This window comes from Girardinichthys multiradiatus, chromosome 6 (assembly GCF_021462225.1).
Source record: "Girardinichthys multiradiatus isolate DD_20200921_A chromosome 6, DD_fGirMul_XY1, whole genome shotgun sequence".
Taxonomy (NCBI): Eukaryota; Metazoa; Chordata; class Actinopteri; order Cyprinodontiformes; family Goodeidae; genus Girardinichthys; species Girardinichthys multiradiatus.
Window position 1 is genome coordinate 8,505,129 of NC_061799.1, and position 25,549 is coordinate 8,530,677.

Here is a 25,549-nt window from a genome sequence, read left to right on the forward strand (position 1 = left end):
CCTCCCACAGTTCAAAAACATGACTGTTAGGTTAATTGGACTCTCTAAATTGCCCTTTGTATTCATGGTTGTTTGTCCTGTCTGTCAATGTGTACCCTGCCTCTCACCTGTAGATTGCTGGAGATAGGCACCAGCTAGAAATGGGTGGATGGTTTCAAATAAGCAACCATTCAATTTAAAAAAGTACATTTTTCATTATTTTAAGTTAACTGATCAATTTAAAAGTAAATTAGCTGAATAAAATCAATTAAATAAGAACTTTGACGTGCATTGACATGATTATATAAAGGAGACAGAGGTTGACCTGTGTTGAATATTTGGTTTGAAGGCCACCAACTGAAATTAATTTTAGCCCCCTTTACAGCCTTGGATGGGCTCTGCTGAAATGTGTCATACTGCTGGTTCTGTTCTGCTACAGTTTGTGTGTTTATTTTACATTTAAAGTGTTAGCTTTCTTCTGTTTATGATTTTAGTCATACATACAGCAGCTCTATTACTCTGGGTCAAGATTTCTAAGAATTACAGCTTGAAGCGTAACTTTTTTCTATTTCTTTCCTCCAGACAGGACAACTGTTACATCAGCATGTGTTTTCCTTCCTCTCTTCCTCCTCCCTTTCTCCCTCTCTTTCTCTGAGTCTCCTGTCCATGCCCAGAAATACCTTCCAGAGAGGCGGTCAGTAACTTATTGCTCTGAGTGCATCAAGTCCAAAAAAATGTGCAATCTTCTCTGAGAGAAGACAGAGGAGCATCAGAACGTAAGTTAAAAGAAGGAAAAATCTCATGCTGTTTTAATATTCTAAATGTTAAGATACAATATTACCACCACTGGCTTGTTGAAAGTTGCATTTTTTATTTAGATGCTGGATTTGGAATTCAGTCTTATGTTTCTGCTCTTTCCTTCCATGTCTTGTGTATATCTGAGGTCTAATCTTTTCCAAACCTTTCATTTTCTCAGCTGAATTATTTTGCAGAAATATGTAAGAATGCTGAGTTCATGAGATTAATGATTTAAAGTGGACTGAGAAAGATTTAGAGGGAAACCCATGCTCCTTTGCTAATGCACAATCTGCCTTGTCAGGTTTGCAGCTCTTTGAGAAGATGAACACTATGGAGGTTAAACTGATCCCTTGCTGCATCTTTATCCTGATGGCTGCGGCCATAAAGGCTCAAGTTAATCCAGGTAGAGGCTCATTGATACTGTTCATCTCTCAGGTAGAAGTTCTTTATGCCTGTAAGGAAAACTTGAACCAATCTGTTTAGCAGAATAAACTCTGGTTTAATTTCAGAGAGGGATTAAAGCAGAACAAGGAAAATGTTTAAAAAGCGTTATCTTTGTAAACCTTGGGGAATTTGGGTGGGTGGGCTCAGAATGAATGATGTGTATGTGTGTGTGAGCGCATGTGGTTTACCCAATGGTCAGGAGACAAACATCCTCAGCACAGGCAGACCTTTCACAAGCAGGGGGCGGGGGATAGAAAGTTTGTTGGCATAGTTCTGGGTAATATACACTTCTGCAAACATTCTCCACTTGTGACCAATCAGATATGTCTTCATATTTCAATACCTTTTTTAATCTGCTTTCTTAAAGCTTTTTGTGCAACGGTTCTCCAAGAAAATAAAAACCATTACTGGGAATAGGAATCATAAGGATTCTCATTGACCTCTCTGCCATATTTTGGATTTACTGTTTCTTCTATTATCTGGAGTCCTGTTTCTCTAATAGAATTTGGACCGACTTTCTAAAACTGGAAAGATTTCGCTTACATCCCTTTGGCAGAAATCATGAAAACAGAGGAAAATGAAGAGCAGGCAGTTCAGTGGACACTCCCTTTTCATTTTGCTTAGACTGGCACCCACACAGTGATGCCTCTGTTTGGCTTTGGAGGCCATGCAGGGCTGCAGGAAAAGGGACTGGGAGGAGGTGGGCCACACCAATTAGCACTCAACTCCTCAGGTCCTGCAAAAATATGAAAAACCGAGGAAACACAAACTTCAGTGTGTTTTAAAGTGATTTTATGATAGACTGATATTAAGTTGTGTAAAGCAGAATAAAAGGTCTACATGGTTTTAAAACTGTTCAAATCAAAATCTGAAAATCATGGTGTGCGTTTGTATTCAGTCTCCCTCAGTTAATACATTATTGTCTAACCAGACAGAGAGACTGAAGATGTTTCCATTTTTTGCAAAATGGCTGAGGTTCACTCAGATTGGATTGAGTGTTTGTGAAGATCAAATTTCAAGTCTTGCCACTGCATTTAGGTCAGAACTTTGACCGGCCCATTTTAACACATGAACAGTTTTGTGCCACTTCACTCCTAACACGAACTTGTTCTAAATTCAGTTGAGCCAGGTTAAAATGAATTGATTTATCTTCATAGTTAACCACCTAAACATTCTGAATTCAGCTCAGATCTCCAACACGAACTGATTCTCGTTCATCCATCCTATTTTGTGTGAAATAAAGTTTAAACATATATATCACACAGTGTTTATAACCTGGTTTTGCCAGCTTAATTACATTGTAAACATTGTAAGCTGTATTTATTGGTTGAGCTTACTTATGAAGTTAGAAGTAAATGCATAGATGAGCTGAAGCTTCCTTAGCTCATCTCTGCTGTAGCTGTAAACTCACCAGGAGACTCCAGTATCAGCAAAATCAGGGAGAAAAACCAAAGAAAAGAAAAACTCACTTGAATCTAGTCATTTTGATAGTTAGGGCATGTTGCTTCAGCTTATGTTAAGTTTAAAGTAAGGGATAAAAAGGGATTATGATCGTGGCTGAAGAAAAATGCATGCCACACATTTTCAGACATATATATATATATATATATATACATATTGAAAACCTTGTCATTTTTCTTCCACTTCACCATTCTGTGCTTCCCTGTATTGGTCTATTACATAAATTCTTACTGACGTGACCAGAGAAGCATTTCTTATCTTCTGAAGTGTTCCTCAGTGATTCCTCTTGTGTTTACAGAAATGTGTCGCTATCCTCTCGGTATGACCGGTGGGAAGATCCAGGACAAGGACATCTCTGCTTCCAGTCAGTGGTCAGAGTCCACTGCTGCACGATTTGGAAGGCAACTTTAATTCCTGTTTTTATTCTAAAACCTCAGCTCTGTTTAATTTGTTTTCTGAAAAAGCTAACAGTCATTATAGCATGGAAAGTGTACTTAAACTCTATGCCCTTCCTTTCCTTTGGCACCTCCTCTCCTTTTTTCTCGTCCTTCTGCAGACTTGATTTTGACACTGGCGATGGCGATGGGGCATGGTGTCCTGACATCATGACAGAGCCGGATGGTTTTAAAGAGTACCTCCAGGTGGATTTGCGCTCGCTGCACTTCATCACCCTTGTGGGCACCCAAGGTCGCCATGCCAACGGCATGGGGAACGAATTTGCCCAGAGATACAAAATAAAGTACAGCCGGGACGGCAGCAGCTGGGTGGGCTGGCATGATAGGATGGGAAAACAGGTGAGTGTGCAATTGGGATCACATTGTTCCATCACATCTGACTCAATCATGGCAACAGATTGCTAATTATTTTAATTAATTCTCAGGAAAATTGTAGAAACAGAGTGAAAGTACAGTAAAGCCTAAGAAGACTCCAGTATATGGACTATTATTACATAATAGGAACACATGAACTTAGCATTTGTCTTTTATTTTGATTTTACAAATTTATATTTCAGACTGACCAGAAACAATAGTTTTATTGTATAAAATAACAGGATTATTTCCTTTTTACAAAGTGATTTAAAATGTATAAACTAAAAATAATAATCTTTATGTTAACTATTTATAAAACACGGGGTAACAATGATATATTTCAATCACACTGTTAAAATGAATCCAAAAGTCTATATCAGTATTTCTACTTGAACAAATGTGCATTAACAGTTGGTTAAAGGAAAAGTCAGGTGCGTTCGCTAACGCGTGGACAACTCGGCCTTGGTTGGTAAACCAACAACTTATCACATCTAGGGGGGGTTGGGGTTCAGTATTGGTCTTTGCTTTTAACAGTCTCTGTGCGACACTGATTTAAATTTTTTAAATAAGAACATAATTACTCAGGTTCATTACAGATACATACAGTAATAAGGTGGAACGTAGTCATTTTACTAAAATATTGCACTTGCTTGCAGATATGAAATCCTGGGAATTCTTTGTAATGTAAAAGAACCGCTCACTTTGAAGTCTTTGATGAACCAGAAAATGGATGCCATGGAGTTTTGCAGGCTCTTCTGTAGAAACCATTGCTAACACAAGAAGACAAGGATTTCTGTAACATATACCTCTCTTTGATAGATATCAGTCTGCTAATAAAAAGATGGATTTCAATTGGACTCTTTCACAGCTTCACCGGTGATGATAATATAACCACACTGAAATAAGTTTAACTGATCATTTTCTGCCAGGGCTATATTTGTATTTATCACAATTGCAGTGTATTGCAATTCAATGGCACTGTAAGAATTACTTTTTCTTTGATAAAAGATATTAGGCCTTTTCTCCACACGCTGTCTGGATTTCCAGGGGTCTTGATAAACTGATAATGAAATGCTATGTTGAACAACTCCACTCCTCTGTGTTGGGTTTGTCTCATTCGAGTTCAGTTACTTCTCTAATTAGAAAGTTGGATTGTCCAAGTCTGGAGTTAAAAGATGTAAAAGGGAGGGCAAAACATTTGACTTCCTTTTTCTGAGGCAGAGTGAATGTTGCTGGATTTGAAGTTGAAGATGGAAGGAGGTCACAGGTGGACATGGAGAGGAAATCTAGCAGCCTTTGACTCACATCTGAATGTAATACACTGTGCAGCTTTTCAGATCATGGCGCCACAGTCAAGTAAAATCCAACATTGATCTGCACATCAGTCACGCACTTTAAATGTGTGCTAACCTCAGTCCTTCTGAGGACTGATATAACAGACAGCTGCACCAGACTGAAAACAAAAGACAACCTTAGTTTATAGTAAAAATATGATTAAGTTGGTGCTATTATGTGTTTATGTACACAAACATTTATAAATGCTGTAAAAAAGTATCTACCGCCTTACAGATTACTTTCTTTTTGTCACATTATATTGTTTCAGATCATAAAACAAATTTTAATATCAGACAAAGATGACCTGAATAAATACAAATGTTTTCAACAGCTGATTTAATTTATTATGGAAAAAAAGAAATCCAAACCCAACCCAGTCCTCCGTAAAAAAGTAATTGGCTCCTAAACCAGTTAACTGGTTGTGCCCCACTTGGCAGAAAACTGCATTTTGTATTTAGTTGATCTGAAACACTTAAAAAGGGGGAAAATAGGTAAAAACGGAAGAAATCAGTACTTCATACACAGTGTGGCCTGGGACAAGGAACCTCCAACTTAGAGCTCATAGCCAAATATAAATGATCAAAAAACCACCAGAACCTGTTGATAGCAATAAATATGTTTCCCACTCAATATTGACAAGGGCATTTTTAAAAATAATGTGTTAATAAAAACTAACAAAAGAGGTGTGACAGGATGGAAATTATTCCTCTTTAGATCATGACAGAAACAGAAAAGTCAATCTGTCAAATTAAAGTTTGCTTTTCATTAATAGAACACTGTATTCTATCTAAACCGAGCCCTCTGCCTCTCCTCTCCTAGGTTATTGAGGGCAACAAGAACACATACGATGTGGTCTTGAAGGATCTTGAACCCCCCATCATAGCTCGCTTTGTCCGCTTCATGCCTGTCGCTGATGCCTCCATGAGCGTGTGTATGAGAGTGGAGCTCTACGGTTGTGAATGGCTGGGTTTGTCTAGACTCTTCGTTATGTAGGCTTAGGCATGGGCTGGTATCACATTCTAACTAAATAATCTCAACCAAAAATACCATGACTTTACAGTACTAAAAAATCAAAAATAAATGTAATATGATCTTTCTGTATTTATTAAAAAAATGTATTTATTAGTCAGCCCGCCTGCTTGGGTAGCTATTCTACACTCAGCTGCTTTACCCTTAAACTGTGTTCAGGTAACATTTGACCCATTTTCAAGTTAAGGTATGTATAAAGTACCATTTGCTTTTTAATTTGGAACAAGATATATCCTCAGAAATGGACGGAAAAAACACTTTTAAGACTTTTTCTAACAACATTTTATATATTTTAATTTATAACTTAATAACATTTTCTATTGTCTTCATTATAGAAGATAAAATAAGTGAATTTGAAGTTTGCTGTAATTGGAAACGAGTGGTATATTGCAACTTTTAATATGGAAAAAACCCAATTTAAAATAATATTTACATGAATATGAATATTCAGACATATTAAAAAGATTAATTCAGAACTCTTTTTTTGTAGTTTGATGGATTTCCTTTAGTTTCCACAACATGACAGTCCATGTTTTACATGACCGGAAATGTTTCCAAATAGAACTTGTCTTTCTTCTAAGTGAGGGAAAAGTATAGTCAGTTTCGTTTAGCCAGCTGACTGACAGTGTGCAGCGATAGGAGACCTTTGTATAGCATGTCACAGGTAACTAGCCCATGCCTATGCAGACTAGATTTAGCTTTATACACCTTTTTACCATGATGTGTTGAAAATGTTATCTACAGTAAGTTATGTTGTTAAAGCCATTTAGTTTTAGTGTTTTACTTGCTCTTTTCAGACGGCCTGGTGTCTTACAGCCTTCCAGATGGGCACCAAATGATTTACAGAGGCCTGGATGTCTTCTTCAATGACTCTCTGTATGACGGAGCAACAGCTCAAAGGTCTGAATTGAATCCTAGCTGTAGATACTTTAAATAAAAGGAGCATGAAAAAGAAAATAATTCTTAGATTATTTAAATGAACTTGAATGAATGCTTCTCCAGACTAACCAAGGGCCTGGGCCAGCTGGCAGATGGCACCTGGGGTTTGGATGATTTTCTGCACAGCCAAGTCCATGGAGTGTGGCCTGGGTACGACTATGTAGGATGGAGCAACAAGACTTTCCCTAAAGGCTACGTAGAGATGATCTTTGACTTTGACCACATCCGCAACTTCACTTCCATGAAGGTGAGTCCTCAATGCAGAGGGAATGTTTTAGATATTTTCCTGTATTAGAATAATAACGTGGATCATTTTGAAAACTGCCGATCTAAACGTATATGCAATTTATGGTGTGCTGCTTTCTTGTATTTTAAATTGGGCTAGATCAACACATCTGTCATCGTTTTTGGTACTGATTTGACCCACATGCAGAACACACTCAGGAGACAGAAGAAAGTTTAAAATGTTTATTGAAACTGGTTTGATAAGTGAATCAGGCGTCCGGGACCAGGAACAGAGAATGAGTCTTTAAAGGAGATGAGATGATGAACCGCCAGGGAGGAATGAGCGGGGTCTGGGAGCTGCTGTTTAGCCAGAGGAGGGTGAAGTTGTTCCAGGAGGAAGATGAACTTGGCACAGCTTAATGGGTCTTTGCAGGGCGGCTTGGAATGTGAACACGGTGGAGGGTGAGCAGGGTTCGATCACAGGTGCGTCCAAGGAAGGAGGAGTCAGTTCGCTGCCAGCCGGACACTTCAGTCCAAAGGAGACAACTTGAATTTATGCAGGTAAGTTCAGGAACCAGGAAACGAACTGGAATGGAATCCAGAACACAGGGGAAATCTGAGGGAGAACACACAGGAGATGAGATAATCCTTCGTAAGCAGGAAAGCAGGAGCAACAGAGGGCTAGAGCTTTACCACAGTTGTTTAACACTCAGGCAACGAAGTTCTGGCAGCAGGCTCCTCTTAACTTCACTTCCGATGAGGCTTGATGATCCCCACCTGTCGCAGCACCCAGCCACCATGTTCAGACACCACCTAGGGGAGGAATAAGGAAACAAGAGTGCCAAGAGGACTCAAAGTCTCCCAGACCCAGACAACCTCCTGGTTTTCAGGAGATCTTTTAAAGTTGGATATTGGTCGGTGTGGCATGTGGCATAGCGGTAGAGCGCACTTCAGTCCTCGACACAGCTGTCCCAGGTTCAAGTCCCGACTCCGGAGACCTGTGCTGCATGTCTTCCCCCTCTCTCCACCCCACTTCCTGTCTGCCTACTTTTGAAAAATGATTTAAAAAAATAAAGGCTACTAGTGCTGCAAAAAAAAGTTGGACATTGGATGCCTCTTCACTGGTTTTTGTACAATACCTTTATTGTTTGTTTGGTAGGCACTTACCTCTGACCCCTAGATCTTTCAGGGCATGAAGAGGTTCAGAAAGGCAAAGGATAGACCAGTGTTGTTTACCAGCAGCAGAATGCTCTACCTGTAGAACCTACCTTGACATGCCGAATGCTTGACATGGCTGACATGCCATGGCCCTATTTACTAATTAATATATCTAACAATGAGTGTGTGTTTCACAAAATAACCTGTGTTTTTTTGCATTTGGACCACTGTAAAGGTATGTTATTTGGAACATTTTGTTGTGTAGATGCCAGTAAGAAAAAGGTGGTAAAAGTGTGTTTTTGTGACTGTACACCTATTGCGTCTTTCAAACCTATTCATACCCTTTAACGTTTTTTTTGCCATTTTGGCCTATTAAACCTTAAATCTTAATGTATTTCGTTAAAATTATATGTGATAGAGCAGCACAAGGTACAACAGAACTTAGAAGTGAAAGAAAGATGATCTGAAAAAAATCTGAAAACTGCACCATTCATCCCCTCTGTTCTGACACTCATAAATAGATCCAGGGAAACACATTGACCGAAGTCACCTAATATAGTATACCACCTATATAGCCACAACCCCGCGAGCCATATTTTCAGAATTACCTTTCAGTCTTAGGGATTATGTCTGTACCGCCTTTCAACATCTAGAGACAGAAAAACAAGCTATGTAAAGTATTTGTGCTTACTTTTTCTTTTTAAATTTGCCATAAAAGACTTGAATTAAGTGGAGGAGTTTAAGTGTCTCGGGGTCTTGTTCACAAGTGGGGGAAAAATGGAGAGGGAGATCGAAAGACGGATCGGTGCGGCTGCCGCAGTAATGGGGGCACCGTGCCGGTCCGTTGTGGTGAAGAGAGAGCTGAGCCGAAAAGCAAAGCTCTCAATTTACCGGTCGCTCTACGTTCCTACCCTCACCTATGAACTTTGGGTCATGACCAAAAGAGCGAGATCCCGGATACAAGCGGCTGAAATGAGCTTCCTCCGTAGGGTGGCCGGGCACTCCCTTAGAGAGAGGGTGAGGAGCTCGGCCATACGGGAGGGGCTCGGAGTAGAGCTGCTGCTCCTCCACATCGAGAGGAGCCAGTTGAGGTGGCTCGGGCATCTATACCGGATGCCTCCTGGACACCTTCCTCGGGAGGTGTTCCAGGCACGTCCCACCGGGAGGAGGCCCAGGACACGCTGGAGGGACTATGTCTCTCGGCAGGCCTGGGAACGCCTTGGGCTCCACCCGGAGGAGCTGGAGGAGGTGTCTGGGGAGAGGGATGTCTGGGCGTCTCTGCTGAGTCTGCTGCCACCGTGACCCGGTCCCGGATAAACGGAGGAAGACGACGAGTATGAGTACGAGTATGAGACTTGAATTAAATACCTTAGGAATAGCTCAGTCAGATTGGATGAATACTGTCAGTATAGGCCTGCATTTAGCTCTATTCCTCTGACCACTATCTCTGACCAACTTCTCTGTCCCTGCTGAAGGGCAGCATCCACCACAGCGTGATCGTGCCACTACCACATTTCCCCAGGCCATGGTGTGTTTAGGGTGATGGCATTTTTGTTTTTTGCAGTTCATTATTCTCACAGAAATACCGTTCTACTAAAGATGGGTCAACACAAGGTCTGGAAAAGTAACAGAGACTACCTTTAATAAAGCCTTTAAAATGAATGTTCACAATAAAGTCTGGCACACAGAAGGTTTTAGTTCTTTAATCTCTGTCTCCACCACTACAGGTTCACTGCAACAACATGTTCAGCCGGGGAGTCAGGCTGTTCAGGCAGGTCACTTGTTACTTCCGTTCTGAATCAGAATGGGAGTCTGATCCTGTGACCTTCAGGCCAGCTTCTGAGCCTCTGAGCCAAAGTGCTCGATTTGTTACTGTACCCCTTGGCGATCGAACAGCCAGGAGCATCAAGTGCCGTTTTCACTTTAGCGACCAGTGGATGTTGTTCAGTGAGATGGCCTTCCAGTCAGGTAAAGCAATCAAGTGTTCCTAGAAAGCCTTTCATTCCACGGCATAATGCCAGTATGTTGGATTTATAACCACCACCTGACTAACTTTACTGTTCGTTCTGAGGCTTTGACTTTCTTCCCTTTCTATTTCGCAGGGTCTGCAGTTTACAACACATCCCTGAGTCCTCACAAACATGGACAGTCCAAAAAAACTCTTCTAGGTAACCAGTTGAACCTGATCTGATCACTTTTTCTGAATCTGTGTCACACATCTTGCTTCCAGGTGTAGCAGTGCTGTTTTATTTAGAAGTAAACATAGTGTGCACTGTTGGAAGATTGGAAAAAAAATATTTCTCGGTAAACACCGCCCCCTGCTGAGAGAATCAGAAGGAGGCATCCCATTTTATTTATTATCCATCACTAAAAAGATCACACAAGGTTATACTACCTTATAATATGGCAAACGATTGGCTGCATTAAACCATTTCAACACTGTTCTGTGCTTCATCAGGGGCTGATCCAACTCACAAAGTAGATGACAGCAACACAAGGATCCTGATTGGCTGCTTGGTGGCTATTATAGCCATCCTTTTAGCTATCATACTCATCATACTGTGGAGGCAGGTCTGGCAGAAGATGCTTGAGAAGGTGAATAAACTGTATTTTCCTGTTGTTGTTTTTTTAGAACATTATCTTATAATATGATGGGTTTTTTTAGCAGCTCAGGGTTAGTGACGGTATAGTGTGCACATGCAGCCCCACACAGACAAAAGACCCAAATCAGCTTGTAAAAACAATTGGTACTGATAACAGAAAATGTAGGTTAACAAACTGAAATTGAAGCAACATTAAAAGTTACTTGTCTTGCTTAAAGGGGGGAAAAATAAAGAAAGTTATTCTTAAAACCTAAAAACAAAGTGTTTTTAGAAACTTCTTTAAATCATTGGAACTGTCTTGTTGCAGACATCATGATTGTAAATATGCTTCTTGTTTTTTCTAATCAGGTATACAGATTTGTCTGAAAGAACGTTTTGAAAATAACCTTTAAGCAGGCATTCAATGTACTTCTCATTAAGCTTACATTTCTGTAATAAAAATAGTTTTTATTGGTCTGATGTAATATTCTAATCTTAGAGATCACATTTTTACTAGCTGTAAAGAGAAAATCATCATATTTAATAGAAGCAAATGATTTATAATTCATCTACTATGATCTATATAATGTGTTTCACTGAGTGAATAGAGTAAAATAAATAAATTAAATTAATTAACTTTTCAATAATATATTTTTTTGAAATGCACTTGTATAAACCACGTACCATTTTCTTTAATGTTCACAGCTGTGCACTAAATTTTGTTAATCTATCAGATGAAATCTCAATAAAATACATTGTGACACGACAGAATGTGAAAAAGGGAAGGAAGGCACTATCAGCACTGATGTACTGCCACAGCCATGTTTTTAGTGGATTACTCCACACAGACCGTATCTTCTCACACATTTATAGGCTTCCCGCCGTTGGCTGGACGATGAGCTTACAGCTCGCCTTGCCATCCAGACCCAGGCCTTCTCTTTCCTTCAGTCCTCTCTGTCTAGTGATGATGGCTCCACCTCCTCATATGAGAGAATCTACCCTCCCTGCGCCAACTACCAGGAGCCTTCTCGTCTCATCCGTAAACTGCCTGAATTTGCTGAGTGCACAGAACACCTCGGTAAGCTGAAGGATGGGAAACGTTTAAGTATCTTTAAGAGCAGCTGAAGCATCAGATCCTGCACTGCACGGTTCTTTTCCAGAGCCAGCAGCCTCCTGTGGAGCAGCCATTTGCTCTGACAGTGCTCCGCACTATGCAGAGGCACACATCATCAGCCTACAGGAGTCCTCAGACAGCAGCTCCATCAGAACTGTCAACATGCACCTTTTTGCTGGACCAGATTTAACCCTGAAGGAGTTCCCCAGAGAGAAGCTTACCTTTAAGGAGAAACTGGGAGAGGGCCAGTTTGGGGAAGTAAATTAATTTCCTTAGCTCTCACGTTTATGTGCTCAACACATTTTTTCACTTTAAAGTTATTTTCTATCCAAATCAGTGGCAGAGCCTAAAATGAGGCGTAACCACTACTGTGGCAACTAGTTTTTATTAATTACATGTTTACAGAAAAGAACTCAACTGAAGTGGATGATGAACTACTTCCCCACACAGGTACACTTGTGCGAGGCTGAGAGCATGCAGGACTTTTTAGATGAGGATTTGTCAATGGAAGGCAACAGCAAATCTCCTCTGCTTGTAGCTGTGAAGACTCTGCGCGAAGATGCAAACAAGAACGCCAGGTAAGGTTAGCTGACTGAAAAGTGGAACAGTGGATTTGTCTCTAGTTCATTTAGTTCTCAGTTGGGTGATGAACTGCTGTGCTGCAGGAACGACTTCCTGAAGGAGATCCGAATTATGTCTCGTCTGAGGGATCCTAACATTGTCCGCCTGCTGGCGGTGTGCGTAGACACAGACCCTCTGTGCATGATCACAGAGTACATGGAAAATGGAGACTTAAACCAGTTCCTGTGCAGTCTTAGACTAAAGGCCCAGAATAACGACAAGGAAAAGCAAGAAGAGGGGAGTGATGAAGTCAGGTTAATGATTTATATATTTTGGACATTGCTTTGTCACAACCACAAACTTCAGTGTGTTTTTCTGAAGTAAGAATAATGTTTTTTGTGTGTTTCCATTCATTCCCCCACAATGAAGGCAATACGTAACACAACTACCTATCCTGCAATTAAATATGCTGGTCTTTGATTTGTTTGTACCGGCTTTAAGCATCTAGAGGCCAAAATATAAGTCTGTTTTTACTTGCAAAATAGCTCAAGGTCAGTCTAGTTTGATGAATGGTGTCTGTAATTTTCATGTTTTGTCACACACTCTCAATTAGATTTAGGTCTGAATTGGAGTATTTTGAAGTTCGTAGTTCTGGCTGTACGTTTTAGGTTGTCCTGCTGAAGGTAAACCTCCATCCCTGTCCAATGTCTTTTGCAGCCTGTAACAGGTTTCTACCTTCTCACAATTTCTGAGAAGCTCCCTTGTCCCTACTGAAGAAAACAACCCCCACAGCATGATGGTGTCAAAACCATGCATAACTGCAAACCACTTAGGTTTACTGTTTCATAACCTAACCCTGCTTTAAACGTCTTTAAACTTTAAACTATGCTCACCTGTCTGCTGTGTTCTTTGGTCTTCATGATGCTGTTTGTTCACTGATGTTCTCTCACAAACCTCTAAGGCCTTCACATAACAGCTGGATTAATACTGACTGAATTAAATGACTTCTGGGGCAATTGATGGCACTGGATTTTATTTAGAAGTATCAGCCTAAATGGGGCTGACTACAAATGCATGCCACACATTTCCGATTTTGCGTGATTTTGCATGAAAATAATCTAAGAACCATTTATCCTTCTTCCACTTTACAATTGTGCTCTACTTTGTGTTGGTATATCAAATCTAATTCCATTAAAACACACTGAATTTTGTGGTTATAACATGACAAAAAGAGACAAGTTTTAAATGTTATAAATAATTTTCCAAAGCACTGGGGGTTCAGTTAATAATTGGCTATGAACTAGCTTAAAACAGTAAGCAAATCACCCTGACAGTATTTCCACTTCCCTGTCTTTGTAGTTCCATTAAACTGCTAGGCATGGCGGTGCAGATCGCATCTGGTATGAAGTACCTGTCCTCTCTCAACTTTGTCCACCGGGATCTGGCAACCCGCAACTGCCTGGTGGGGAAGAACGACACCATCAAGATTGCAGATTTCGGCATGAGTCGAAACCTCTACAGAGGGGACTACTTCCGCATTCAGGGCCGAGCCGTCCTGCCAATTCGCTGGATGTCCTGGGAGAGCATCCTTTTAGTGAGTGATCAAAGGACCTGGGAATAACTGAACAAATGTGACTGAATCATGTAAAAAAGGTCAGAAAAAAGCCCATGTTTTGATTCTGTTTTGGTTTAAGTTGCCTGTCCTCTGTTCTCTCAGGGTAAGTTCACCATGGCCAGCGATGTGTGGGCTTTTGGGGTGACTCTGTGGGAAATTCTGACTCTGTGCAAGGAGCAGCCATACTCGCAGTTCTCTGACGAGCAGGTGATTGAAAACACAGGCGAGTTCTTCCGGAACCAGGGCAAGCAGGTGAGCAATGCACATGCTTAGAATGAGTACAGCCTGGCTGTCAATGTGCATATACTGTTTCTCGCTAAAGTTTTCATACCCCTTGAACTTTTTCACATTTACAACCATAAACCTCAGTTTATTTTATTGGCCTTTTAGTTGATAAACCAACACAAAGTTTGCAGCCTCTAACAGGTTTTCTTCCAAGGTTCCTCTGTAGTTATCTCCATCCATCTTACCAATATCTTTGACCGGCTCCCCTGTCCCTGCCGAGGAAAAGCATGATGCTGCCACCACCATGTTTCCCTGTGGGGATCATGTGTAGTGCAGTGTTTGGCACAAGCAGTATTTTGCAGGTAGCTAGAAAGGTTCATTTTGGTTGCATCTAAGCAAAGCACCTTCTTAAACATGTTTGCTGTGTCCCCTACATGGTTTGGGTTAAACTTTAAATGGTAATTCGAACAGCTTTCCTTCAGCGCTGGCTTTCTTCTTACCATTCTCCCATAAAGGCCAGATTCTTGGCTGCTTCTCTGATTAATGCTCTCTTTCCCCAGCCTGTCGGTTCAGGTGGATGGCCTTGGTTAGGTAGGTTTGCAGTTGTGCCATATGTTTTCCATGTTCAGATGATGGATTGAACACAGCTTTGTGTGATGTTCAAAGCTTTAGATACTGTTTATTACAAATAAATACCACACATTTTTGATTGTAAATTGTAAAAAATGTTGTATGTATCCTTTTCCTTCCATTTCACAGTTATGCATTTCTTTGTGTTGGCCACCCACATAAGGTCCCAATCAAATACATTGTAGATTCTATTTCAGTTTTATTCAGTTTGTTCAGTTTATTTATATAGCCCCAATTCACAACCCATGTTGTCTCAAGTCATGTCATGTCGAGTGGGGGTTTGAGAGAACAGAGCAGAGACACAAAGAGAACACAGAAGCACTGATCCAGGATTATTATAATTATAATGTGACAAAGTGTGAAAACGTTTTTGGTTTATTGATACTTTTTCAAAGCACTGTATGATACTCACACTGTTTGTACTGTTTCTAATAATATGCTGCACATGCCATTGACTATTATGAAACTAAACATACAGTACTGATCATGGAGCTTGCCATGTTTGTGATATTTCCTGACTGTTTCATGCTCCTAGGTTTACCTGCCGAAGCCTCAGTGTTGTCCTGATAGAATCTATAATGATCTCATGCTAAGCTGCTGGAGGAGAAACGCTCAGGAAAGGCCGAGCTTTAAGGAGATACACACCCAGCTGATGGAGAGCATGGTGTAGCAGATGGAGCAAATTCTGTAGCCCCAAACTTTCAACCCTCACTTTTACATTTATCCCCCTCATGCAATATTAACATCTTCTGAAGGGTTATCAACAACCTGGAAGTGTCAGTAAAGAATTAACTGGTCAAACCTGCTTTAGTAGTAGGTACCCATAAAGCATAACAACAAAAATTGTGTATTGCAAAAACTGGATATCAGATTGCTTAAAAAGTTAGAAAATAACTAGGTTTACCAACAAACAAATTGCCAAAAGTATTGGGTCCCATCACAAAATCAGCGAATTCCGGTGTTCCAATCACTTCCATGGCTGCAGGCGGATAAAGTTTGATGTGGAGAAACCTGACTGGCCTGAACAGAGTCCTGACCATAACCTGAACCCCTTTGGAATGAGTTAGAGCGGAGGCTGCAATTCTGGTTTTCCCGCCAAACTATGAACACATTTCTAAACCTTGAGGAAGATGTTTACAGAATAGTTGAAGTTGCTATTGCTGGCAATGGTGGGTACATCAACAAATTAGACCTTATAAATTAAGAATATGATGTCATCAAAGTTCATGTATATGTTAAAGTAGAATACTTTTGGCAATATAGTGAACAATCCAATGTGTGAAAAGCTGGAATCTTTATTTGGAAATTCCAAAAGTAGGAGATATTCTCAGAAAAATTATTGTGGTTTCACAGAATATCGGCTTTTTAAGTACAACATGTGATCTAATTAGACCATGGGATAGGACATTTAATACTATTATGTTTACTCTAAACTGTAAAACATGCTTTAGTTGAAATATAAAATTTAAAATTCTTTGACATCATTTTCAATAACACTCTTCAACTAGACAGGTTTCACAAACAATAACTTTATCAAGGATTGATTTGCAATAACAGGAAATAGCTATTCTGGGCTATTTTCCAATGGGCTTATATTATATTATATTATATTATATTATATTATATTATATTATATTATATTATAAGTCTTTGAAATTGGATTTAAAGATTGAATGTTTTAAGCTTTTATACCTCATGTGGAAACAGAACCCATGTATTAATGTCCCAGTCTTTCCTTATCAGGTGGGATAGTGGATCATAAAGCTACGTTTCAGGACAAGGTTTTTTTCTTTTTAGGAACTAATAACGTCAAAACAAAAGTTTCTCTCCGACGGGCTTCCTGTCTTTAACGTGGATGGATCTAAAATGAATTTTAGACTCCATGAAAACACAGGAAAAGTATATCTATATATAACACTATGATGCCGCAAGTGACAGATACAGGAAATTACTGTATAGTCTCGAACAACACAAAATACTGTTCCTGTAAGCAAAAAGCAGTATTTACACTCTCCATACGTATATTTATTTCTACATTATTTTTATATTGATTCTATTTATAGTGTACCATAAAAATCTCTTAACGCATATGTGTGTGTCTTTGTGTACTAATTGCTAATAGAGTCCTCCAACCATCCAGCTTTATTCTATAATACGCTTCCTGACAGGGTCGCAGGGGGTTGGTTGCTATGTTTACTAGTCCTTAGGTGAGAGGCAGGCCATGCCTTGGTTTGGTTGCAGGTCTATCACAGAACATAAGACAGAGAGCCATACAGGCACACACTCACACCTAAGGGCAATTTAGAATGGTTTATTAACATAACCTGCATGTTTGGACTTTGGGGGAAAGCCAAGTACCTAGTCAACGCCCATACATGAATGGGAAAATAATGCAATCCCCATTTTTAAAATATAAACTTAAAATGTTTCGGTATTTCCAAGAGTTTGTGTGTCCATGTACTTTAACAATTTCCAGGATCTAAAGAAGTGAAACAGGCCCACAGCATCACAGATCCTCCACCAGTGAGCATGGAGAGGTTTTCCACATATTCATTCTCTGTTTCACACCAGGCATTTTAACATCTGTGTTCGTGTTTGGTTAATGTTGCAAAGAAAGATGACATGGTAGAGACTTTGTCAGGATGATGTTGTTTTTGGAGATGTTACGTTTTTTTGTTTTTTTTAACCGCAGAAATTCCAAAACTGTAAATAACTGAGTTGCTTCATCCCTGCTCCACTGAAAGATTCCTGTAAATAAAGTTAGAACCAGTAAAACCGCTTTGTCGTTTCTTCACGGAGACAGTAGAGGGCAGGCTCGAGGCGACTACAGTTTAGGAAGAGGTCCCTTTAAATGAATCCGCGCTCTCTGACCTTTTTGGACTTCTGGACCTGCCGTAGCGGTAGGCTATTGGCTGGTTACCTGTTGACATCCAGTCACGCCACGGTTTGCACCGCTGAACAGAGACAGCAGAATCGGACGATGGGCCGTCCAGCTGCATAGACAGTGAATACATAGAGACTTCCAGAGTTTTTCTGTCTTTTTTCCGTTTTATCTTCAACTCCACTCAGACATGGAGAAAGTTGTCATTGTAACCGGAGCTAACAGGTGAGCGAACTGAAAACGGTTTCACTGCTATATTAAACTCACTGTCTGTCTTTGCTATTTAAAAACGCTAATAATCCAGTCTTAAATTACAATCTGAATGCTGGACATAGACAACTAGAGAGAATGAAGACTTGTAAAGCCCCTAAATTTGTAAGCTGAGCTCTTACATGTTCATTCCTTCATCATGACGTTTATTTATTGTAACGTTTGTAGTTTTGGTGAAAACACTCCGTGCACATCACAAATATCCTTTTCACACGTGTAAATTAGACACAACAGCAAATATTAGTCAATACTGATAATAAATAAGAGCATTTGAGAGAAGTTGGAAGTACCGAATAAAGAAAATGGGTGAAGGTGGTTCAGGGTATGTACGAGGACAGCGAGACAGTGGTGAGGTGTGAGGTGAATGACAGATGGGTTTAAGGTGCAGGTTTGATAACATCAGAGATCAGATCAGATCGCTATGGTAATGAAAACAGTTGACAGAATAGATCAAACAGGAATCCCAACAGATTAGGATGGTCGCAGACAACACTGTGATCTGCAGTGAGAGTAGAGAGCCTGAAGAGTTGGAAGCATGCCGTGGAGAGCAGGATCATTAGAGGAAGATAGGGGAAACTGTAAAGCTGTAAGAAGTAGAGCAGTGGCCCAGTACTAAAGAGCCCAGAACTGGTATCAGGTCTGATGGATATGGACCACTAAAGTGATTGAAGGTGGATGAGATTGCTTTAAGTACTGGGGTCAATCATCTGCAACAACCGGCAGTGCATAGCAGTGCATAAGACAATGAAGAAGACGAAAGGGCAGGCAGGGTGGGTAGAGATGAATGTCTGGGGTGAATGATAACAGGACAGCTGCAAGGTTAACAATATAATAGTGAGACCTGCTGTTACTGTATGTACGGTTGAAGACAGTGGCCCTATCAAAACTTACAAGAGGTGGAGCTAAACATATTGAGATTTTCTTTTGGAGTGACCAACGTGATGGGATCAGAAGTGAGTAAGTTACACTACCGGTCAAAAGCTTTAGAGACACTTTCTCATTTAGTTGTTTTCTTTATGTTTGTGACTATTTACATTGTACATAGATTCTCACTGAAGGCATCAAAACTGTGAATGAACACATATGGAATTATGTAGCAAACAAAAAATTGTAAAATAACTTTAAATATTTTAGATTTTAGATTTCCTAAAGTAGCCGCCCTTTGCTGTAATGACTGAACTATGAACCTCTGGCCGTCTCCCAATGAACCTCTGGGAAGTTCTTTCAACTCTTTGGAAAACTATTTCAGGTGACCTCCTCATGAAGCTCATGGAGAGAATGCTGAGAGAGCAAAGCAGTCATCAGAGTAAAGGGTGGCTACTTGGAAGAATCTAAAAATATAAAAATGTTTAGAGTTATTTTATTTTACACTTGTTGTTTACTATATAACTCTGTGTGTGTTCATTCATAGTTTTGATGCCTTTGCTGTGGTTACAATGTAAATAAAGAGACCCATTAAGTGAGCAAGTGTATCTAAAACTTTTGACATCATTAGGGCAGTCCATTGTATCTCTGGCTGTATGTTTAGGTTAGCTGCCCTGTCCCTGCAGAAGAAAAGCATCCCCACAGCATGATGCTGCCACCACCACGTGTCTCCATGGGGGTGGTGTGTCTTGGTCTCATCTGATCAGATTACCTTCTTCCACGTTTGCTGTGTCCTTTGCATAGCTTGTGGTAAACTGCAATAGGACATCTAGTAGTTGCTTTTGAGAGTGCCAGTCTTTCATGAAGGCCAGATTTGTAGCGTGCATAAGTAATAGTTATTGTGGCAATCTGGAGTTGGTTGTACTGGATTTTATTTAGGGGTATCAGCGTAGAGGTGGCTTAGAACCAGTGCTCTCCACATATTTTTGATTTCTGAAGTACGTGGTTGTAACATGACAAAATTAGCTGACGGTTGATGTAACAGAGGATGTGGAGGATTGGATGAGGGGAAAGTAGACTCCAACAACAAGAAAATGATTAAGAACACAGCAAAGAACACTTAGTATATCTGCCGTAAATGTTTGAATCTGTGGATCAGTCAGTCTTCGTGTCTGCAGCGGCATCGGCCTGGCCCTGTGTGAAAGGCTGCTGTCCTCGGACAGCCAGGTCAGGCTCTGTCTAGCCTGCAGAAACATAGAGCGGGCCGAGGCCGCCCGCGCCGCCCTGCTGACGTCTCACAGCAGCGCCCGTGTAGACTTACTGCACCTGGATGTTGGCTCTGTGCAGTCAGTGCTTGGTGCTGCAGAGGAGGTCAAGACCAGGTAAATAACTGCCTCCTTACAGCAGTTTCAACATCTCAGAACCAGCTATTGAGATTGGTCCAGGTTTGAAGCTCATTTGTGTGTTTCTGCAGGTACAGCCGCATCGACTTTTTGTATTTAAATGCAGGAATCATGCCTAATCCAACGGTGGACATCAGCGCATTTTTCAAAGGTCTCTTTTCCAGGTAGAAATTTAAAATGAGCTGAGTGGTCTTTGCCTTGATGCTGGGGTTACTGTACCTTAAATACCCTGATAACACTTTGTCCCCCCCTGCAGGAATGTCATCAACATGTTTGCAACAGCTGAAGGTCTCCTTACTCAGCAAGACGAACTCAACTCAGACGGCCTTCAGGAAGTTTTTGCCACAAACCTATTTGGTCATTTTCTCCTGGTAAGCCACAGAAACCCCCATTCATCTACCACACTGTAGTTCTATTGTTTTATTAACAAAGTGTGCTTAAAAGACAGAAAATCACAGTGGAATATACATAAGAAGGTGTCATATCCAGGACAATGAGTGGATGGGAGGGAAACACGCTTTTCAGAGCAAACCAACCTAATTCCTGCCTTTTAAAGGGGACTTCACACCCGCCCCGCTCCAGGTCAAAGAGCAATCCACTTTAACCTATTCAACCATTTTTGTAGTTTAGTAACAAAGATAGTTACCTAGCTGTACAGAAAAAAGACAAAAAGGGCAAAAACATTGCTAAACTGTTTATATAATAATATTATTCTAAACACGCAGTACAGTTCTGTCCTCAAGGAGCTAAAAGCAGCACACAGCGCTAACATAAGCTGAAGGCACGATGCTACTGCTATCAACACAATGGCCAGGACGTCATATCAACCGACAATAAATTCATGTGTAAAATAAAGTTTGTTGTCATTTTAGCGTTATTTGCAACTTACCGCTTTGCTGCGTCCATCGTTTCCATTGACAGAAGGAACTGACCCCTTTCAGCAAATCCTTCTGGATACTGGCGGAGGTTGCTGAAGAACCCGTCCTTGAAGCAGGGAAATAGCAATTTCCCCACTAATGTGGGAACTTTTCCATGAAAAATAACATTCAACCAGGCACTTTGAATAGGTTCTAATGCTGGGGGACGGTGTAATGAAGTGTGTGGGTTAATACACCCAACAACCAAACCGAACTTATCCTCCATCAGCGCAGGCATACTTGAGCTTGGACTACAAAATAGCAGCAAGAAATAAATATGGTAAATACGCCAAATTAATCAGTTCATGACCTTATTTAGCTGTCCGCAGCAAATACTGTGACGTATCAGTTGGAAAAATATAACAGATGATAGAGAAAACTAAATGGACTGAAAAAATATGACCCAAACATAATATAAAGATATCTCCGCAGCACCTGGAGAGACTAAATTCAACTTTTCTTCATACCTACAAACTCCAAGTACACAACAAAATGTACAGTATTTAAAGGCTAAAAAATGGATTTTGCATATGTCCCCTTTAAAGAGCTGGTCTCAGCTGCTGATGATCAGTTCATCAAGTACATTGGATCGGCACCTGGGTGCTAATTATATGAAGGCTTGAAGACCAAGATCAAGTTTTTCCCCATATAGTTTTTTCATTTTACAGACTGCATCACTCTCAGTTATATGACCAAACAAACACCACATGGCCAACTCCCTCCCCCTCAAAACACAAACCCAAATGTTAACAATGAACATCGGCTGTTAATATTGTCCCAGTTTTACTAATAGGTCTGATGCCGATATGTGAAAAAATGAGTAACGTCGGCTCATGTCGGTGTTAATGCTGATATATTGTACATCCGTTTTTGTAAACATCCTTGTTACTACGGGGGGTCAAAGGTGCCACAATTAAAAAAATAAATGATTCATTCACTAACTATATCTGTCATAGTATAACTAAATAGGAAATAAATGCTTTAAATGGATTAGATGTGAAATGAATTCCCCAAGGTTATATTCACGATATTTTAGAACCATTTATTTTTATTATTTTTTCTGCATTTATTTATTTATTTTTCCGTGGCATCTGTGCTGCCAGGTTCCATGAAATAGTTAAAATGCTCACTGTGGCTCATCAACAGACTGAAACTTTATTGGTTTGGTTAACCTGCCGAATACGTCGATGCCTGATCAGTCATCTTAATCACAGTAATGTTAGCCCCGCCCCCTGTAGTGATGTGTAAGGCTGACAATGAGTTTGTGATCTGCTGCAACATGGGTCCGTCAGATTACTTATGTGAATAGTGATTGTTCTTTTTCCAACTGATTTATATTTTATTAAGATTTTTATTTTGGGATATAAATTTAATAAACTCTTTAGTCAGTTTAATGGTTTGTTTATTCATGAAATGACCTCTGGCCTTACATAGTTTTCTCTGCATCCATGTCCACTGGGCCTGACACGCCTGTATCCTTGTTCCAGATCAGGGAACTGGAGCCTCTGCTGTGTCAGCCGGGTCACACCTCTAGGTTGGTGTGGACGTCCTCAAGTAACGCCCGGCGCTCGGCCTTCAGCATCGAGGACCTCCAGCACAGACGAGGAAAGGAGCCCTACAGCTCTTCCAAATATGCTTCAGACATGCTCAGTTTGGCGCTCAACACACACAAGAACAAGCAGGTTTGTCTGGCACTCTGTGATGGAACAATAACACTCACTAAAGCTTTTTTTTAGATTTTAGAAAATAGCACACGTGTCTCTGTGACAGGGGCTGTTCTCCTCTGTGATCTGTCCAGGCCTGGTGATGACTAATTTGACCTACGGGATCCTCCCCTCCTCCTTCTGGACTCTCATCATGCCCATCATGTGGTTGGTGGGTTGCTCTTTATTTATTCTGCATGTCTGTGTAAAAATTCTGTCTTGAACCACATTGGACTTGTAACGACCTTGTAATCTGTCTGGTCTCACGACACAGATCCGGATTTTCACCAACACTTTTACACTTACGCCGTACGCTGGGGCTGAGGCACTGGTATGTAATCAGCTAGAGTTTTCCGTGTGACAATCCCTCTGAATGGTTTTACTGTGTGGAATGTAAAACATGGAGTAAACAGGAATTCCTGCTCTGGTTTGTCACAGCACTGGCTGTTTCTTCAAAAGCCAGAGTCTCTGGATCCGAGAGCAAAGTATCACAGTTTAACATCCGGACTCGGGACTAACTACACTGAGCCACGCATAGTGAGTAACACTTGTTCTATGGAGGTTCTGCTCCAGTTTAGATTAATTACAGTGACAAGATGGAGATCAGGGACAGCAAAGTGAAACCAAAGTCAGATCTATAGTGCAGGTTTACAGACGGGTATCATAGTCACGTCTCATATTTATTTGAAGCTTTTAATTATGCTGCAATGAATTTAAAAACCAAGATTTAGGTGCACAACTGTGAATTTATTGAGGATTTTGTGTAATCAATACTGGGTCAAATTTACACATACAGGCTGAAATATACACATACACCTCTACTAATGATTAAATGTTCTTTAGAGTTGCAGAAAAACACACTTCATGTCAAGGTGGTCTTGACGTAATTCTGTCGGAAAATTTGAAAATTTAAAATGCTGCTCTCGTGTACCAAACCTGACTTTTAGGTATAATCCATACATTTGTAATATGGTTCAGGTTAGGGCTATTCCAGATGCTAAATGTAATCTGCCTTATCTGTTCCAAAACCAGTTCTGATTTAGCAACGTCTGTACCAGGAAACCAACGAGTTTATGAGAAGTTGTCAGATATTCAGTCAGAATTATACCAGAAGCTTGTTTTGGCCTCCTACGTGTGTAGGTTCTCTGTAACTCTCTAGTGGACATTTAGCCCGATATTAGTGGATCCCTTTATTAGGGCCTGTATGTATAATTTTGACCTTGTGTGGTTTAGAGGAAATCAGCAATACATTAAAACACTGGCACCCAAATCTTGCTTGTTTTTTATCACTAAGGTTGCATGTTGCATTACTATTTCACTCTGGAAGGAGAATGTTTCAAATCCATCATGTAAACCTCCAAATTACTGAAATTCATACTTATAAGGCGTGCATGCAAACTATTCAGCAGTTCTGTCTTACTAGAACCACCATCACTTGGACGCTGTAAAGGCATCATCGATAATGGATTGGTTGGGCCTGAGAGATTTGATGTTGGAAAGTTTTAAACTGCACAGATGTCATTTTACACCTTGGAGAAACTTATCAGAATGTTCTGCTTACTGTCTTGTTCCAGATGGACCTCGATGATGAAATGACTGAGGTCTTCTTTTCGAAGCTTCTTGAGCTTGAGAGAGCAGTCAGAAGGAACCTGAGCGAGAAAACTGCTGACAGTGAACATTATCAGCAGTATATCAGTGAGATACAGTAGCCGTGTTTTTTATGCAAGATTTTTCTCTCTGGAAATGTTATCACTGCCATTTTTCTTTTCCAGATTGAACATGACGTATTTTATATTTTGATGAATCTCATTTAATTTTACTTTGAAATGTTTAATAAAACCCTTGTTAAGAGCATTTGTTATGAAAAATCCCCTATGGTCCTCAAGTTTAACAAAGCTTCTAGAAACCTCTCATCACTAATCCATGATGGGGTATAAATAATAAGTGAGACAGAGGTGAATTTCCTTCAGCCACTAGGTCACAAGGCTGGGGGAGGACCCCGTATTTATCTTGCTTCTTTGCACAGTGAGCAAGATGATAAAGGAGGTTTAAAAACATCTCCAAAGCTCTAAGGCATAGAGTGGCATCTTCAGGTCGCCAAGTGTCTATATTGACCATTAGATTGTATCTGCAGGCCAACGAGTTGTTCTGGAGGCAAGTCTCCTTAGCTGAAACCTTGTGCTTTGGTCAGATGAGACTGAATTTGATTGATTATTTCAATTTGAATTTTAGCATTTAAGATGTAATGACATCTAGTGGTATAAGTAGTGTATAACATCAAACTGAAACTTCCATATGGAGTTAAATTTGTCTCAATATTATTCAATCGAACAAAAAACTAATCTCAATTAAAAAAAAACTAATCTCAATCAAAAAATATTAAGTTGTGATCAAAACTTTCAGAGTTTTTTCTCACAAAGAGAAAAAAGTTATTTGCAAAACATAAACTTTTATTTGCGCATGTCAACAATCTTTGGTTACGAGTCTCGCTTTTTTGGTTTTAATGCTCTCTGTTTTTGGTTGAACTCAACAAATTTTGAGTTCTGGAAACATGAACATCCTGGGCGGGGCCTAAAGACCAACGCTGTAAGACGTTTCCCTATTGGT

General features: G+C 40.2%; 2 protein-coding genes across 5 annotated transcripts; both read left to right on the forward strand.

Annotated features, from left to right (window-relative positions):
• Window positions 1-671: 671 nt before the first annotated feature.
• On the forward strand, window positions 672-16,992 carry LOC124870457 (discoidin domain-containing receptor 2-like). Of its 3 annotated transcripts, XM_047369142.1 has the most exons (17): window positions 672-755; window positions 1,079-1,180; window positions 2,981-3,083; window positions 3,239-3,476; window positions 5,646-5,793; window positions 6,653-6,755; window positions 6,858-7,041; window positions 9,905-10,145; window positions 10,280-10,345; window positions 10,636-10,772; window positions 11,633-11,837; window positions 11,920-12,131; window positions 12,324-12,451; window positions 12,539-12,748; window positions 13,794-14,028; window positions 14,152-14,301; window positions 15,440-16,992. In XM_047369142.1, the coding sequence occupies exons 2-17, from the start codon at window positions 1,099-1,101 to the stop codon at window positions 15,572-15,574; spliced, it is 2,577 nt and encodes an 858-aa protein (XP_047225098.1). In that variant the 5' UTR covers window positions 672-755; window positions 1,079-1,098; the 3' UTR covers window positions 15,575-16,992. The 3 variants fall into 3 exon arrangements, with proteins under 3 accessions (XP_047225098.1, XP_047225100.1, XP_047225099.1); XM_047369144.1 differs by lacking the exon at window positions 12,539-12,748; XM_047369143.1 differs by lacking the exon at window positions 1,079-1,180 and having other exon boundaries at window positions 681-755.
• An 817-nt stretch (window positions 16,993-17,809) lies between these two features.
• LOC124870458 (3-keto-steroid reductase/17-beta-hydroxysteroid dehydrogenase 7-like) lies at window positions 17,810-24,796 on the forward strand. 2 transcript variants are annotated; one of them, XM_047369145.1, is made up of 9 exons: window positions 17,810-18,010; window positions 20,098-20,301; window positions 20,394-20,486; window positions 20,579-20,693; window positions 22,727-22,921; window positions 23,010-23,114; window positions 23,217-23,273; window positions 23,381-23,479; window positions 24,517-24,796. In XM_047369145.1, the coding sequence occupies exons 1-9, from the start codon at window positions 17,976-17,978 to the stop codon at window positions 24,649-24,651; spliced, it is 1,038 nt and encodes a 345-aa protein (XP_047225101.1). In that variant the 5' UTR covers window positions 17,810-17,975; the 3' UTR covers window positions 24,652-24,796. The 2 variants fall into 2 exon arrangements, 1 of the variants encoding a protein (XP_047225101.1); XR_007038781.1 differs by lacking the exons at window positions 23,381-23,479; window positions 24,517-24,796 and having other exon boundaries at window positions 23,038-23,114.
• Window positions 24,797-25,549: the final 753 nt, after the last annotated feature.